At 47.8% G+C, this 18,179-nt stretch overlaps 1 protein-coding gene across 11 annotated transcripts in view; it reads left to right on the top strand.

Annotated features, from left to right (window-relative positions):
- The window catches only part of RALGAPB (Ral GTPase activating protein non-catalytic subunit beta), a 157,090-nt gene that overhangs the window by 21,858 nt on the left and 117,053 nt on the right, over positions 1–18,179 (top strand). For all 11 annotated transcript variants that reach the window (XM_078784853.1, XM_078784852.1, XM_068128356.2 and 8 more), the window contains exon 7: positions 10,261–10,392. In XM_078784853.1, the coding sequence (XP_078640979.1) occupies positions 10,261–10,392 (132 nt within the window). The remainder of the gene's footprint in view (positions 1–10,260; positions 10,393–18,179) is intronic.

Here is an 18,179-nt window from a genome sequence, read left to right as displayed (position 1 = left end):
CAATGGTTTGGCCGGAGAAAGACCCCGGGTAGTGTAAAGTTGTTAAAGTCACTTAGGAAATAGTTAGGATTGATGAACCTGTCGCACCATACGCAGCCACTTACCTGTGGTGATGATGATGACTCCACACCTGTGTTTTCTTTGTTTTGTTGCAGGAAATGAGAATTGCTGTGTGGATTGGTGAGACGCATCACGACGTGGATGAGACATTGGGGTGATTCCATCTCTCCCTCCTTAGGAGGGACTGATGATGAATTGGTGATGGCAAATTTTGATGTTGAGTTGAAAATGGCAAATTTTGATGAGAGTTGAAAATGGCAAATTTGATTGGTTAGGAGGGAGAGAAGACGAATTTGGTTTATGGGAGGAACGGGGAAGACAGTAGGGATGTTTGTTGATTTGTAAAGTAGATGTTTATGGGTAGTGTTGTGTTTTGTGGATGCAGTAAGGGGTAAGGGAGGGGCCATGTAGGTTACCTGGTGGGGGGGGGCGTACGGTAGGAACGTACCTGTCTCACCTGGTTCCCATGTGCCCCCAGTGTGCATCACCTTACATTGCGTGCACTTTTGCGCCCTTACCACCTTACTCACTTGTCTGCTTCTTTGTCTCTCACCTCCGAGGATCTGGCTTTGGGGTAGAGAGAGAGGAGAGAGAGGTGCTGGCTTCGCAGTTGTGGGCCTGCACTTTCGCTGCTTGCTGCTTGGATCGATACACCATACGGACCGCAATGTTTGTGGCCACCCACAATGGACCGCAGTTCTTTTGCGGCCAAGCACCACCCATGGATGGACCTATGGGTCAACGTGGCACCGATGCCAAACAGGTGAACCACTAATAGTTGGCCCCCTGACGGCCACAATATAGAAATGGACGCGGTTGGCGCCTTTCTTTATTTTTGAAAAGAAGTAAGAAGGCCAAGTGCACCACACGAAGGCAAGACCAGCGGCAGAACATCGGCCGGCTGCGACACCACCGGTGATTTATAAACACTTTATTGGTGCACCGGATGGTGCTCACTGTGTGATGGGGTGGTGCTTGATGCTTGGAAGGGGTGCTCTGCACGTTATTAAAGGCCGTCGGCCACAGAGCACTCGTGGGTTGGTGTATCGATGCTAGCATGCGTGCTCTCTCTATGCATAACATCTGCATGTGTTCCTCCAAAAACAGGTCCTGGATCGTAGTGTAAATATCAGCGTAGTCTTGTAAATAATGCCCCCTACCGGCTGTATGTTTAGTTTGAGGATTCTTTCCGGATTCGGTTATCCTGTGGGTGTGTTTCTGTGAGGAGAAGGGTGCAACGTCGCAGGGGGACATATTTACTCATTTGTGAATATCTGTAAAACTGTCGCACTCAGGGTAGAGTTAATAGTAGAGGGAACTACATTGCGTGCCACACTAAAGTAGGTAAAAATTTATCGGGTCGGGACGCCCCGAGGGTAGAGAAGGGTGCAATGTTGCGAATATGGAATTTGGCCTCCATATCCGCTTGTAAATATTCCCCTATTTCCCCAATACTCCCCAACTATCCCCAATCCCCCATTCCCTAGTCCCATTGTCTGTAAACAACAATCAGTAGAGCCGACCTTCCCCTTATTCCCCCATTAAATGTCGTGCCCAGGTCCACCGCACCACACGTAGACAACTTTCGGACATCTTGCTAGTTATTCTTAGTCTATGTCAGTTAAGGCCTCGTTTCCATTAATTATGACTCTTCGTTGCACCAGAATGTGATTATATGGCACCAGTAGTGAGTTTAGGACCTTTCCCATACCTCCTCCCATCTTCTTCCCCGTCTACAACAACAGAGGGGCACGGCGCTGCGCGGGGGGGAGTGTGCGTCCTCCCACCGGCTCGGTTAGCCGCCATCGACAATGCGCTCCAGACAACGCGCTCCAGACCATGCGCTCCACGGGGTTACCACAAAGGGGCTGGCTGTCAGCTCCTCGTCAAGGGCGGAGCCTGGTAAACCCCCCGCACGCACCCAATGAGAAGCAACGTGCCGATTCCACGAGGCGGAGCTAACGAGCCGAGGGCGTGTCACTCCCCGCCGGATATACGCGGCCACGTAGCGGACGTGACGTGAGATGCGCCCCCAGCTTGAGCAGACAAGACGCCATCCGAGCGCTGCGACCTCCCCGCATCTCTAGACCGGACCGGGTCGACCCTGTCCTTGAGCCAAGAGTGCACCTTGAGCCATCGATACCCGCTGTCCTTTCCATCAATCCCCGTGTGAGTCAGCTTTGTCCCGTTTATCTGTCGTCTGTTGGGAATAATATAAGATTGTGTCTAAGTGCTTGTCTTTCTATGTTGTACCTCTCGTCCCTGTAATCTGACCTTCCGAACGAATATAATCTCCTCCGGAGGTCTTGAGAACTGAACCCTGGGTGTCGTGTCATTTGAAACCCAGCCGTGTGTCCTTTTCCTTTGTTGCCTTTATTGGCCTAGCGCAGCGCGATTAGTCAACGTTCGGGTATAATCGGGTAACTTGTGCAGACGTGGTCATACCAAAACCGCTCGGTGAATAACATCCAAGCCACGTCTGTAACAGTATGTTTGTATGTATGTTTGTCTGTGACCGCTGTTTCTCGACAACTACCGGTCCGATATACTTGAAACTTGCCAGGTATATTGCTGGGGACCCGAGGATGTGCCTTTTCAAGGTTTTAAATTAATCGGACAAGTAGTTACCGAGCTATGGCGATTTAGCCGTTCGCCGTTCGCTTTGGCGTTGCGAATGGACCAAACCATTTCATGTAAATAGAGGGGGGGGGGGGGTTCTGTGGTCGTTGCGAATGGACCAAACCATTTCATGTAAATAGAGGGGGGGGATTGTCACCGTACTCGCAAGCCGTTCGCCGTTCGCTTTGGCGTTGTGAATGGACCAAACCATTTCATGTAAATAGAGGGGGGGGATATAATTTTAGATATATATATAGTACGGGCATATATATAGTACGGGCATGCCCTAGTTTATTAAATACCGCTTAATTATTATTTTTTGTTCTTGATTAGATACTAACAAACGTACCCAGCGTTGCCAGACAATGTTGGGTACCTCTTTCCCCTCCCTCATCACACCCTTTCTCCTGCCTCCTTCCACCCAATCCCCTCTCCCACCCCTCCCTCCAGACTCCCACCCCACCCCTCCTCCCATATCTCCCTCTGGACTCTCGCCCCTTCCCCTCCCTCAGGACTTCCACCTCCCTCTCTCTACTCACCCCTCCTCCCAGCCCCTTCCTCCAGACCTCTCACCCCTCCACCGTCTCCCTCCTCCAGGCCTCCCACCCTTTCCCCTACCCCCTCCTCCTTGTCACTATTAGTGAATAAAGTGTTTTAACCAGTGTGTCATACCCTTCCTCCCGTCCATGGTACACGGAATCTTGTGGTGAGGCTATTGCCCAGAAACAACTTGCTTTCATCTCCTGGAAAGCAAATCCAACGGAAGGAAATCTCATTTCCTTTCACAAAGCCCGAAACAAGTGTGTGTCCACCCTCAGGAGAGCCAGGAAACAATATCTCTCCGTCCTCAGGACCGAACTCTCTTATCTGTCTCCCTCTTCCAAATCCTGGTGGCGTCTGGTAAAATCTGTTTCTGGTGTTTGTTCCCCCTCCATCCCCTCCCTCACCTTAAATGGCCACACGGCTGACTCCGCACGTGAAAAAGCTGAATGCCTCAACTCTGTGTTTGCCTCCAAATCTTGTGTCCCAAACCCATCCCTCTCTGTACCCACCATACCCAGTCGTACCCAGCTTCTCCTGGACTCTGTGTCCTTTCCTCCTGACAAGGTGGAAAGGTTTCTGTCAACCCTCGACTCTGATTCTGCAACTGGACCTGACGGCATCAGCCCACGGGTCCTAAAATCATGTTCTTCCGCTCTTTCACTCCCTCTCTCTGTTCTCTTCACCCTCTCTTTTGCTCAAGGTCATCTTCCATCTGCTTGGAAATCTGCCAACATCACCGCTTTGCACAAAAAAGATGCAAAAACAGATCCCAGCAACTACAGACCAATCAGCCTTCTCCCAATTATCAGCAAAGTCATGGAATCCATCATTGCTTCAGATATGAAATCTTTCCTCTTCTCCAATGGCTTGATCTCTGATCATCAATTTGGTTTCAGACCTGGACACTCCACTCTGGACATGCTGCTTCTGCTTTCTCAACAATGGATGGAGGTCCTCAATGCCAAACAGGAAATTAGAGCAGTCTCCCTTGACATATCACATGCCTTCGATACGGTCTGGCACCCCGCTCTGCTCACCAAACTCTCCTCTTTTGGTATCCATGGAAATCTCCACGCATGGCTGGCGGACTTCCTCTCTAGTCGTAGTCAACGTGTGGCCCTGAATGGGTTTCTCTCATCTCCTCTTCCTGTTCAGGCTGGAGTTCCCCAAGGCAGTGTTCTGGGCCCTGTGCTTTTTCTGGTCTTCATCAATGATCTCTCTGACTCTCTTGAAAATCCTCTCTATCTCTTTGCTGACGACTCTACTCTGTCGCTCCATTCTTCATCCCTCAGATCGGCAGTCTGCAGCCTCCTCACTCTCTGCAGACCTTGACAAAATCACAGACTGGGCAAACAAGTGGAACATGTCTTTCAATCCTGACAAATCTCACACTCTTACGATGTCTCTCCGAAAAGACCGACTGGACAACCCTCCCATCCACTTTCTGAATAATCCTCTCCAAGAAGTTCTGTCACTCAAGCTTTTGGGTCTCACTATCTGCCATGATCTTTCCTGGAAAAACCACATTTCAAATCTGGCCTCCAAAGCCAGTCGCCGACTGGGCATCCTCCGTCGTGCGAAGTCCTTCCTTGGCACACCTGAGCTCCTCACCACATACAAGGCTTTCATCCGCAGCTCAATGGAATACTGCTCTCCCCTCTGGGCTGGTGCTCCTGCCTCACACCTAGCACGCCTTCGCGCTGTTGAAACCAAAGCATTCAGAATCATTGGAATCTCCCGCGATGAAGCTAACTCCAAGGGCCTCTCACTCACTCACCGCAGGCAGGTTGGTGGTCTTTCCGTTTTCTACCGACTCCTCTCTGGCCTTGCCCCCCCAGCTCTCTCTGGGCTCTGTCCCGCAAATATTCGTACAGGTTGCACAAGATCTGCCTGCAACCCTCTTTTGGTTAAACTGCCAAAATCAAGACTCTCTGCTCACCTTCACTCCTTCATTCCTCTTTTCTCCTGCCTCTGGAACAAACTCCCTCACTCTCTTCAATCCCACTCCACCCTCCAAGTCTTTAAAACAGCTGTTCACCACCATCTCTTATCTTCCCCCATCCAAAACCGTGATCTTTTCTACCCCCGCTAATTTCACCCCAATTCCACTTTTTGAAATACCAACTTCTGTCCTGGAAGTCCTTGGTGTCCTTGTGCTTTATACTTCTCCCCCCCCCCCCCCCCCCCCTTCCCATGCCTCCTACCCCCGGGCCCTCTCCCTTCCACACATCTCCCTGCTCTCGGATGTTGTGTTTGTGTGCTTCCCCTTTTCTCCCCATCTTGTCTTCCGCTCCCTCTTTTTGTGTATTTTGTTTGTCTGGTCGATTTGTTTGTGAAGTAAATGTTAGCTCTTTCACGAGCCTCGATTCAGTATAATAAAAAAATAAAAAAATAAATAAATAACCACATTTGGAGAAAATAAATAATTAAAATAAAACCGGTTTTCAATTTCTACCAACCCACCCCCATTTCCTCCTTTCTGCATATTGTCAAAATCTGTCCACATGAGGGACAATTCCATCGATTATGGCCCAAACACGTCATGGTGTAGATGTTTATCCTCGTCGCCATGTAATTAATCTGGGGTGTGTTCACTTACCACGTTTCTGGTAAAACGCTCACCAAGTGGCAAGCACTCAAGCAAGCATTCCATTTAAAACTGTTGATAAGGAATGGCTGGCTTGGCAAACGCTAGCTAGTTGCTTGATAACTGAACACATACCTGGGCACCTTGACAGCATACAGTGTACAGTATACATACAAAACACCATCAAAAGGACAGGTTTTTTTTTAAATGAAAGACTTCCAATCTTAATCACAAGTATTGCAGGTCCCAGTGGAATGACACCCTATCCTATGGAGGTATGAATTAAGACAACGGTGCAGAATGAGGGATGACGGCCTTGCTTACATAAATACACTTAGTTTTAAGAATTGCTAATTTCTTAACATTTTCACATTTTACTCCAGATTTGACACCAGTTTATTAGTCCGTGAGATGTGATCCTTAAATCCGAAATAATATTTCAATTATATACTTCAATTAGTCCATGAGAGACCGTCGTGGTAAATTGCATCATGCAATGTATAAGAGCTCCAAATTACCCTGTGCTCACGAAGCAAAAAGCGGGGTTAAGCATTCAGGTGCATACGTGTGCCGTGTGCCATGTGCCGTGTGCCATATGTGTGTGTGCCGTACGTGTCTGCATTTTATAAACTCATTTTCTCAGCAACTGTTCCGATTGACATGAAACTTTACCATAGAATCGCCTCCGCCTGTATACATTTTTTTATTCATAATTATGACGTCATAGGTCACGTGGTACGGACGCCATCTTGGAAAAACGTTACACCTATATCTCCCAAACCTTTCAATGGGAAAAATTGAAACATGGCTCATTTCCAAGTACTCACCATGTGGAATAAGATATGTTGATGTTGATGGTGATGTCATCGGTGCCTTAATTATGACGTTATAATTCGATAAGTACAACGCTTGATCTGATCAGTATGAATTCAACAAAAATTCCTCTGCAACTGTTAGTCCGATGGACACAAAATTTTCAGAACATGAGCAGCTCCTCCTGTATAATTTTTAATGATAATGATAACGTCATAGGTCACGTGGTACAGACGCCATCTTGGAAAAAATCGAAAAAAGTTGCACCTCTATATCCCCGAAACTGCTCCATGGAAAAAATTGAAACATGGCTCATTTTCAAGTACTGCCCTTGGGGAATAAGATATGTTAATGATGATGTCATTGGTGCCTTCGTTATGACGTCATAATTCGACAAGTACAACACTTATCTGATCATTGTGAATTTTTTTTTTTAAGCAACTGTTGGTCTGATGGACACGAAATTTTCACCATAGGAGCGCCTCCTCATGTAGAATATTTTAATGATAATCATGACGTCATAGGTCATGTGGTACAGGCGCCATCTTGGAAAAACCGAAAAATGTTGCACCTCTATCTCCAAAACCGCTGCATGGAAAAAAATGTAACATGGCTCATTGTAAAGAACTCCATATAGTCAGGTTCACTATGTTAACAAATAGAATTTCGTTCAAAATTTTGGTAGATTAGCAAAACTATACATTTTTGGAATATTCAGAGGATGAGGAATCCAAAAATTAATGTTTACATTTGCGTAGACACCTTTGCAAAAATGACACTCAGGACAGTGATGAAGATAGTCAGGTTCACTATGTTAACAAATATAATTTCGTTCAAAATTTTGGGATTAGCAAACCTGTACATTTTTGGAATCTTCAGAGCATGGAGAATCTGAAAATCAATGTTGGCATTTGCACAGACACCTGCATGGCCGCCATTTTGGATTTGGAAATGGCCGCCATAAAATAAATATTTTGCGCGATCTCGGCTTCTAGTCAACCTAGAGACTTAATTAAATATGCTAATCCTATGTTTTCTGGGTCAAGGAATCCAATAAAGGCCTCAAAATAGTGCTCAGGATTATAGAAAAGCAACAAACAAAGGTAATTGAAAAACATTGTCTTTATATTTGTGATATAACTGTATTACATAATACATGATATTGCAAGTCCTTTGAAGTTATAGGTTGTTATAGGATGTTATAGGTAGTATCAGATTGAACTATAAGTCCTATACACAGGATCTACGAGGTCTATATCGTTCAGGAATATGCTTTTACAGATCTTCATCACTGTCCTGAGTGTCATTTTCGCAAAGGTGTCTACGCAAATGTAAACATTAATTTTTGGATTCCTCATGCTCTGAATATTCCAAAAATGTATAGTTTTGCTAATCTACCAAAATTTTGAACGAAAAAACATAGTGAACCTGACTAATATGGGGAATAGGTGTTAACGATGACGTCATTGGTGTCATAATTATGACGTCATAATTCGACAGGGACAACGCTTAGTCTGATCAGTTTGGAATGTATTGAGCGTGATCTATGCAACAATTATATTAGAGAATATAAATTTATGATGTCATCGCTCACGTGGTCTGGCAGCCATATTGGAAAAGAAAAAAAATGTTCAAAAACAGAAGAGTTGGCTCGCAACAAGTTGACTGTGCAGGGTAAGTATTCTATGAATACCATCTAGTTTGAAAACTGCAGCACCTACAAAAGCGATGTGTACAGCGATTCGTAGGTATGAAGATCAGGCCTTTTTAGCAGGCCGAAACAAAGCTTAAGACCCCTGCGAGAGATAGTGGGCTGACCAAGGATAAAGCCTGTTTTTGTTTTAATTAACAAAGCCAGGTAATTAGCTTCTTTAAAGTTATCGAAACTTCCAGTTTTCATTCATGCCCTCCCTTGGAGTTCCCCTGGTATGCATGCAAAGTTTTGGGCTGCATAAAGTTTCATGATTTTGGAGTTATAAATGTCATGATTGCATGGTTTTTGGTTATTTCCCACATTATTTGGAATTTATTCTCAGTTGGTTTACTCTCAAGTGTAATTTTTTTTTATTGACTCGAGGAGTGTCCTGGAGGCCATCTAAATATCCCACGCTTCTTGAAAAATACCAGGGGGATATTGTAATCGGCTCCATCTGTTTGCTTGTCTGTCTGTCCATCCGTCCCTCCGTCATGCTTTCTCCTAAACTGTTGGGCAGAAATTCACCAAACTTGGTAGTTATGATCAACACATGGCACAAAGGGGTGGGTCGGAGTGGGTTCAAAAGGTCAAATTCCGAAAAATGCAATTACGGGCATGTTTTTAACATTTTAAAATGAAACTTTGTACGTATTATATGCATTCAATATTGGGGGACGCATGAAATATGTGACGATTTTTGGGGATTTGACCTCCTGTCCATGCCCTATTCATTGGTTGGGGACTTGGGGTCACAGCAGTCATGTAAAAGGTTCATGAAAATGTGAAAGAATTAACTCAAAATTTGATTTTACTCTCATTTAAGACTCTCTATTTAAGAAATTTAAGAAAACATTTAAGACTCTCTATTCACCTTCCCTCTTTCATTCCTCTTTTCTCCCACCTCTGGAACAAACTCCCTTACTCTCTTCAATCCCACTCCTCCCTCCAGGTCTTTAACACAGCTGTTCACCACCATCTCTTATCTTCCCCCATCCAAAACCTTGCTCTTTTCTACCCCTGTTAATTCACCCCAGATACACTTATTTTGAAATACCAACTTCTTTCCTGGAAGTCCTAGCAGTGTCGATGTGTTTTTTACATCTCCCCCCCGCCCCCTTCCCATGCCTTCTCCCCCCAAGCCCTCTCCCTCTCACAGATCTCCCGATGTCCCTGCTGTCAAATGTTGTATTGGTGTGCTTCCCTCTCTCTCCCCATCTTGTCTCCCGCTCCCTTTATCATATGTTTTATGTGTGTCAGTTTGTCTTTTTGTTCAGTGTTAGCTCTTACATGAGCCTCAATCTTGTATACAAATTTATTTTTTTTGATATGGGGTCATTCCTGGTGGAACTTTTGCCCTCTTCAAACTGCTTTTGGTGGGAAGCATGGGGATTTGTGATAGCGTGCCATCGACTTAGCTCTATTTTTTTTTTAAGTCTGCCTTACACAGATGGATTTTGTCTATGAAAATCCCAGGTGTTTATTTGTGGGTAATCAAAATAAAGACCAGTTACTGCACTGTAGTTACAAGAAGGAAGCTGGACATTAACAATACTTACATACGCATACAGAAACACACACACACACCCACACACATATATAATATATACATATATTTAAATAAACACATACATACATTCGCTAACAAAATGAGCATAACCAGTGCAAATTGATGGAATTTCTTTTGTAGATAACCATTTATCTTTGATAGTGCAGGTAACCTCAAATAATATCAATGTTTATTTTAGTTGCCTTGAAAATAACTTCAAAAACACCTGTCAAACCAAGTGATATGATCCTTGAATTGGAAGAGATTGATGAACGAATTAGAGTGAAATAATTGCTCTAACTGTCCTTTCATTACCTTCGTTGCTGCCCTCCTTCCCCCACCCCCGCCCTTGTCGTCCCACATCCCTCATCCCCAATCTCCTTATGCCTCATACAGGCTGTTGCAGCAGCTGTACGGTATGTCCCTGCCCTCACTTCGTGTGCCCGAGGACGATCTGGCACTAATACCAGCCAACATGACAGAAGAATGCCTGGCACAGAGCTGGTTCCGCTTCCTGCACATGATAGGGTAATAAATGAAACTCTTGCTACTTCGCTTGTGGCTTTAACAGCAGCTTTTGCGACGGACTTGTTTTGCATGTGTGTACCTACACATTCGAAATGCAGTTTTGGTGTGATGATTGTACTTGTCTATTTTTAATTGAAAGTTAATTACATTATGAGAGAATTCACCAGAATTAATTTGAGTCCAAAAAAAAAGAACAAAACGCTTCTGGTTGGGTTTGCTTTGAAGATGAATAAACACGTGGCTTTAATTCGCTATCACTTATTGCGCACACACTGTACTTACATTAAAAAAAACCCCAAAAAAAAAACCGTTTAGAGGCCATTTTTCCTCGCAAAGCGGGGGTTGGCCTTTTTTGGGGACCGTGGTTGTTGTTGTTTTTTGGTCCCCTTTTTCTATATTATATATTTCTATATTACACACTGTACTTACATACAAGGTACGATATCATATGCACACCCTATAATCATCGCTACACTTCAATCACTGATGTAACACACACCAAACAATGGCTTCTGATGGTCCACACTATCAACATCTAAGAGTGATTGACTTTAAATGAATCCTGACTGAAAGAGAAATTCCTTGCCAGTGAAAATCACGACATTTGAATGATCGATGAAATATATTTCTATATATATATATATATATATATATATATTGTTACGGTACGCGGTTAAGGATGTTATATTTGCCGAGCGGAGGCTCCGCGACCGAACAGTTGTTCCCTGACTAAACCCGATTCACCCAAACGTTGGCCGTATCGCGCCACAGATATTCAATGTGGAAAAGACTAAGACGACGAATGCAAAGAGGAAGAAGAAGAAGACGTACAGAAGAGTAACGGGGTTTATTATTTACACACACATAAGCAAAAAGAGCAGTCACGATTATTTACAGGTGACATGAAAACGCAGGTGACACAGTGAAAATTACGAGCTTATACAGACTTAGTTACTACCCAGGACAGCACGAACAAAACAAACTCACGTACGCAAATGGATGGAAGGGTAGGAATCGTTTGGAGGGATGAGCAGGTGGAATCACAGGGCACAGCGAGCGGGTCCTCTCTGGGTGCGAAGCGGGGAGCCGGCAGCTCCTTGTATTCGGCTTTACAGCGCACGCCGGCAGCTCCTTGTATTCGGCTTTACAGCGCACGCCGGCAGGGTCACTCGCTGCCCCGTCAGGGCTTCACGCGGCTGGTTGAAACGGGGCTGGTTGAAGCGGCTCTTTGTCAAAGGCTTTTCGTATCCCTCACGCAACTCCGGTGCAACTCTGAACTCTCTCCCGGTGGACTGCCAACCCTCTTACGCACCTGGACTCATCTGCCGTATCTCTGGTCTAGCTTGTCCCAGCGATCGTCGCACCCTTCTGTCCAAACCTTCAGCGCGGGTCTGACACACCCCCTTCGGTTTCGGTACCGCCCTCCTCCCCCGTGCTCTGTTTCGTGACCTTGTATGGTAATCCCACGGGCTTGTCTCCTTATTTGGGCATGGCGCCGACGGCACGCCCCTCGTGGCGAGCGACGGGCTTGTTTCCTTATTTGGGCATGGGGCTGAACAGCCCCGCCCTTCGTGGCGCGCCCTGGGCTTGCCTCGCCCGGGCGACCCCGCCCCTCCTGTTCAAACAGAGCACGGAGCACATATTCACTATAGCAGCGAAATGAGAGGGCGTGCACCCCACGCTTGTGAACTGCTTTACCTGCAGATGGAGAGTTTGGCTGGGAAATGGAAGTATTGAAGGGGAGCTATTCTTAATTGATTCGGTGCAATGGAGTATTATTCTAATGGAAGACAAGGCCTTACTCTGAAACACATAATAAGATATAAGCTACTGAACAAGGGTTTTATCGGGTCCTTCAATGTGGTGTTTCATGGAATAACTACCGGCACGCCCTTTTTACCTTTACACAACTCCGGAGGCAGGAGGGGCCATATCCAACCAATGTTACACAACAATTTACCACCACAATACACACAATCAAAAAAATGCAATCCTCATATCCGCAACACTGCACCCTCCTCCTCTTAGGCACGTCCCGGGCCTATAACTTTAATTTAGTGTGACACGTAGGTGTAGTTCCCTCTACTTTTAACCTGACCCTGAGTGCGACAGTTTTAAAACATAGATAAATATGTCCCGCTGCTCCATTGCACCCTGCCTAACAGACTCACGCCCACAGTTAACCGAATTGCGGAATGGTCTTCAAACTACACACTGACGGTGGGGAGCATTATTTACAGTTGACACTACTTTTATTTACAAGACTAACCCAGGACCTGTGATTGTTCTTTCTGGGGGGGAGACAGTCTGCTCTGCATCAATGCACCATGAAAGCACCCAAAAATGCACCAATACACCCTCAAGCGCCAATCGGTGCCCAGTCATCACAGTTCATCAGTGTTCATGAATAATCAAAATAAACCAACAACCCCTAACCCTGCAGGTGGTCTCTTGCTCTTCGGCTCCCTCTGCTGGCTATTATTATTTGTTCTTCCAGATGTTGTCTTTTCCTTTGCTGGCGGCCTATTTGTAATAAAATTCACCTAACGTGTCCGTTTGTATTTATTTATGGCCCACAGGGGCCGACTACGTGTGGTTCACCTGTGGGGCATCGGTGCCCCGTGGCCAAGGTCCGCCAGCAAGATTTCGGGCCCTCATGGCCGGTTCCAGCAGAGGGGCCATGCCCCAACCCATGGGGTCCATCAGTGGTGCTCGGCCACAGACATGTGGTCCATAATGTGGTGCATCGATGCAGACAGCTGGTTCTGGGAGTTCCGGGCGCACAATGGCCGACTCACGCACGCTCCCCTCGGCGCCCAATGGCGCACAGGTCATGTGGGAGACAAAAGGGGGGAGAGACAGATGAGCGAGGGGTAAGGTCACAAGGGTACACATCAATAAGGCAATGCAGGGCGAAATGCGTACGGAGAGCGAAGTGAGAAAGCTCGTCCCTACCGTACGTCACCCCCCCTGTCACCTACACTACCCTTGCCCTTACCCCATATGTACAAAATCTACACCTTTACAAATCCGTCGCTACCGTCACATCTTCCCCATATTTCTTCTATACTAAATTCGTCTCCACAATCCCTCTAACCAAGATTTGCCATCACCCAATTCATCATCAACCCTCATAAGGAGGAAGAGATGGAACACAAAGCACAATGTCACACCCACGTCATGATGCGTCTCACGATCCAAACATTTGCATCAAAAATATTTAAAACAACCTGGCATGGTGTGGAGGTACGTCATCTCAGGTGAGTGCATGTAGATGGTGCAAGGAGATTCTTCATCCTAACTATCCTCTAAATGACTTTAACACACGTTACACTACCCGGGGTCTCTCCCTGCCAATTCGTTGGCCAACTTACACTATGGGTTCTAAAAACCAATTCCCATTGACCAAACTGTGGTGCCTCTCAATTTGGGGTCTCACTCCCCCGATTCATCTCCCGGTGCCCTTGCACAATTTCTGGGCTGGGTCGTGCAGCTCTCCCAGCAGGTCTACCCACCTGCACACCTCCACCACTGTAGTTGCCACCCAAGCTTACCTAGCTCCTCACCCTAACCTAACTAACTGGGGAAGGCCCCTCCTGGCTCTGTCACCCCACTCGGTGCCATCTGGCACTGGGCTACCCGGGTCCGCCCTCCGGATCCTCGGGCCCCATCCACAACAACTACTACCGGCTCCCAGAGCCCACCTGCGGCCTCACTTGGCCGACATCCTCACAGTGGTGGAGTGCCCAAACTAACTACACACACTAACAGGCTACACGCCCAGCCATTTCCACAACACTAATGCACCCATCCAATCACCATTCTTCCACCCGCACCACAGATGCCAATATCCAACCACAATTTACCTATACCCTCTACCTAACACTTACACTACCCGCCCCGGGTATTCGTGATGGGGTCCATTCTTCCCCCATTCACACCTTCGCACCATCCACTCCACTCCATAGTTTCCACCATACTCACTCCACTACCATCCATTCCAATACTCCAGATATTCCACACTACCATTTATTCCATACACCTGTTCCTCATACCTGTTGTTGCACACCTGTGCAATCATACCTGGTGCCACCTGCACCCTCCTCCTCTTCCTGGACCATTTGGTCGGCACAATACTCATCTCACTATTCTTCTCACTCAGACACTGCTCCATACACCTGTTCAGTTGCACACCTGTGCAATCACACCTGTTCACCATACACTTTTCACAATACACTTCTGAATATACCTCCAACACTCACACGGCATCATCTCATCTAACTACTCCCCTCTGAAACTTGCGCTTCCCAGTCGCCCCTTTAAACTATTGCGCTCCCACATCATTATCATCCACACTAATCTACCTACGTCCCCAGCTACCTGTCCAATGTAGCTACCTAACCTTACCGTTACCTATTGTCAATCTCTAGATCCCTACACACGATATATCCTAACCCTCCTGGGCTAGTTTTCACTGCCATCAACCCCATAATCTAGTGCTCCTTTGCCCCCCGCTGTGAGGGATGGTGGATTGGCCATCCCATCACATGGGGCATCTCTTACTATAAATTTTGCTCGTCCAATTTCCACAAATCTAAAATTTTCCAATTACCGCCAATTCTACTCACTATTCTAAATTTCGTATCAAATCACTATCACTATCACCATCATCACCGTCCACTCATCCTAGCCTCGGTGCGTCATGACATCATTAAACTCTGCTTCGTAAAGCCGAGCAATGAATTCGGGTGGTTTGGTCACCTGCAGGTTGAATCCGTCCGGCTTTCGGTTCAAGGGAGGTGGTTTGGTCGGGCCGAGATTCCACGCACCATCTCGGCGCGGTACCTTGCGGTCCCGGGCCCGATGGCTCAATCTCCCCCGGTCGGAACCCCGTCCCCACGAGGGGGCACCGTTCCGCTTCCTCCCACTCGCCCTTGAACCGGACCGGTCGCCTCGCCCGCCAAGGCCCGGACTCGACCGTGCGGGGCGGGGCCAAGCCCGAATCGGCAACGACGCTTCGAAGAGAAACAACGCAGCTTTGATCCGCGCCGGGCCTGGCATCCAACAAAACACACTGCGCCCCGAGTGCTCGCATCGGCTATCCGTCGCCCTAAACGCTAACCCGGTTACCGTCGATGCTTCACCTGCATACTCGCACGCATACGCTACCCCTTTCACCCTCACCGAGGTCGGTGCGTCAACGCCGTTCGTACATTCCACCAACGCACTCCCTGTTACACACCACACCTGTCGCGCACACTCGCTGTTCGCACACGCCGTTCGCACACGCCGTTCGCACACCTCGGTCCTCTCCTCCGTTACGTCCTCCGTAACACTCACCATGGGCGTGCACTCTTGCATCCACCCACTAACGCGCTCAGATGGGCTCTCCCACACTCGCGCTACCACCAACCCAGGTGTGCTTCCTCGCACACGTTCCACCACCACCTCACTCTCCGTGTCACACTCCGTACACCCCGACGTGCATTCTCGCTCGCACTAGGTTTCACACTCGCGCTCCGATGTGCCCTCTCGCACCTGCGCCATCACCAACTCACTCCGTGTCACACTCAGTACACCCCGACGTGCATTCTCGCTCGCACTCGGTTTCACACTCGTGCTTCGTAACACGCTCACCCCTTGACGCACACTTTTTTTTCACACGCGTGCCATTTCCACTCACACGGGACCCTTCACCAACGCCCGGGTGCTTCCTTGATCCCAATCGCGTGACAATTCGCTTGTCGTTATACATCCTCCTGCAAAATCTACCCGCACAATATACAGCACGACTCACCTGGGGGATTCCCTTCTCCACGCGCACCTGCAAACTCTTTATTTGGTTAGTGAGCATATCCTCATGATTTGAGCAGGGACTTTGTACATATTCCATCTTTTCCTCCCGCCGCGAGTGGTTTTCTAAGTCCCCGGTCTCTTCAATTTCAATGCCCACTACTGCTTTGTCTTTGTTCCCCTCAACGACCGTTGGCTTTAATAAAATTCCCTCTACCTCATCGGTCGCCGGCTTTTCCAAACCCCGTGTCGCGATTTCTACCCCCGTCATTGTACCCGCGCTTTCCTCCGCTTCGCTCAACCAGTGCTTCTCGACCCGCGTTACCTCCTCGTGCACCCCTGGGACCCTTTCGCCCAACTCGCGGTCTCTGTCCCTCTGCTCCCTTTCCTCCCTATCGGCCCTCATTCCGTTCGTTATTGCTTCAATTTTATTACTCAATCGCTCACTGTTAGCCCTCATTCTGTTTTCCATTCGTTCCATACTGTCGTTTTCTTTCTGCATTTCCACCATGAATTGGGCCATGAAGGCTTGCATTTGGGCCACCGTTGGTAGTACAAAGGGTGCGGCCGCAGCCGCCCCAACCTCGTGCGCGAGAGCGCCATTTTGTGCGCCTGATACCCCCTCAACCACACCTTCTTTACTCTCCTCCACCATTTTCCCCACTTCTTCCCTGGGGTCCTGGGTCGATTCTACCCCGTCTATCTGTATCTCTCCCACCGGCATCCCGTCGCCTTGACCAGCCATGGCGCGATTTCAAAATTCGGGTTTTTGTAAAACAAAAGCAAATTTCGGCTACTCCAAATTTTGACCAATTTTTTTTTTTTTTTTTTAATAGATGTTTTTAAAAATTTGGTTCGGGCCTCGTATCTCACTCCCAGACACCAATTGTTACGGTACGCGGTTAAGGATGTTATATTTGCTGAGCGGAGGCTCCGCGACCGAACAGTTGTTCCCCGACTAAACCCGATTCACCCAAACGTTGGCCGTATCGCGCCACAGATATTCAATGTGGAAAAGACTAAGATGACGAATGCAAAGAGGAAGAAGAAGAAGACGTACAGAAGAGTAACAGGGTTTATTATTTACACACACAAAAGCAAAAAGAGCAGTCACGATTATTTACAGGTGACATGAAAACGCAGGTGACACAGTGAAAATTACTAGCTTATACAGACTTAGTTACTACCCAGGACAGCACGAACAAAACAAACTCACGTACGCAAATGGATGGAAGGGTAGGAATCGTTTGGAGGGATGAGCAGGTGGAATCACAGGGCACAACGAGCGGGTCCACTCCGGGCGCGAAGCGGGGAGCCGGCAGCTCCTTGTATTCGGCTTTACAGCGCACGCCGGCAGCTCCTTGTATTCGGCTTTACAGCGCACGCCGGCAGGGTCACTCGCTGCCCCGTCAGGGCTTCACGCGGCTGGTTGAAACGGGGCTGGTTGAAGCGGCTCTTTGTCAAAGGCTTTTCGTATCCCTCACGCAACTCCGGTGCAACTCTGAACTCTCTCCCGGTGGACTGCCAACCCTCTTACGCACCTGGACTCATCTGCCGTATCTCTGGTCTAGCTTGTCCCAGCGATCGTCGCACCCTTCTGTCCAAACCTTCAGCGCGGGTCTGACACGCCCCCTTCGGTTTCGGTACCGCCCTCCTCCCCTGTGCTCTGTTTCGTGACCTTGTATGGTAATCCCACGGACTTGTCTCCTTATTTGGGCATGGCGCCGACGGCACGCCCCTCGTGGCGAGCCACGGGCTTGTTTCCTTATTTGGGCATGGGGCTGAACAGCCCCGCCCTTCGTGGCGCGCCCTGGGCTTGCCTCGCCCGGGCGACCCCGCCCCTCCTGTTCAAACAGAGCACGGAGCACATATTCACTATAGCAGCGAAATGAGAGGGCGTGCACCCCACGCTTGTGAACCGCTTTACCTGCAGATGGAGAGTTTGGCTGGGAAATGGAAGTATTGAAGGGGAGCTATTCTTAATTGATTCGGTG

This window comes from Myxine glutinosa, chromosome 9 (genome assembly GCF_964187855.1).
Source record: "Myxine glutinosa chromosome 9, kmMyxGlut1.1, whole genome shotgun sequence".
Classification (NCBI taxonomy): domain Eukaryota; kingdom Metazoa; phylum Chordata; class Myxini; order Myxiniformes; family Myxinidae; genus Myxine; species Myxine glutinosa.
The sequence above is the reverse complement of the archived record's forward strand: the minus strand, read 5'-3'. Positions and strand labels throughout refer to the sequence as shown.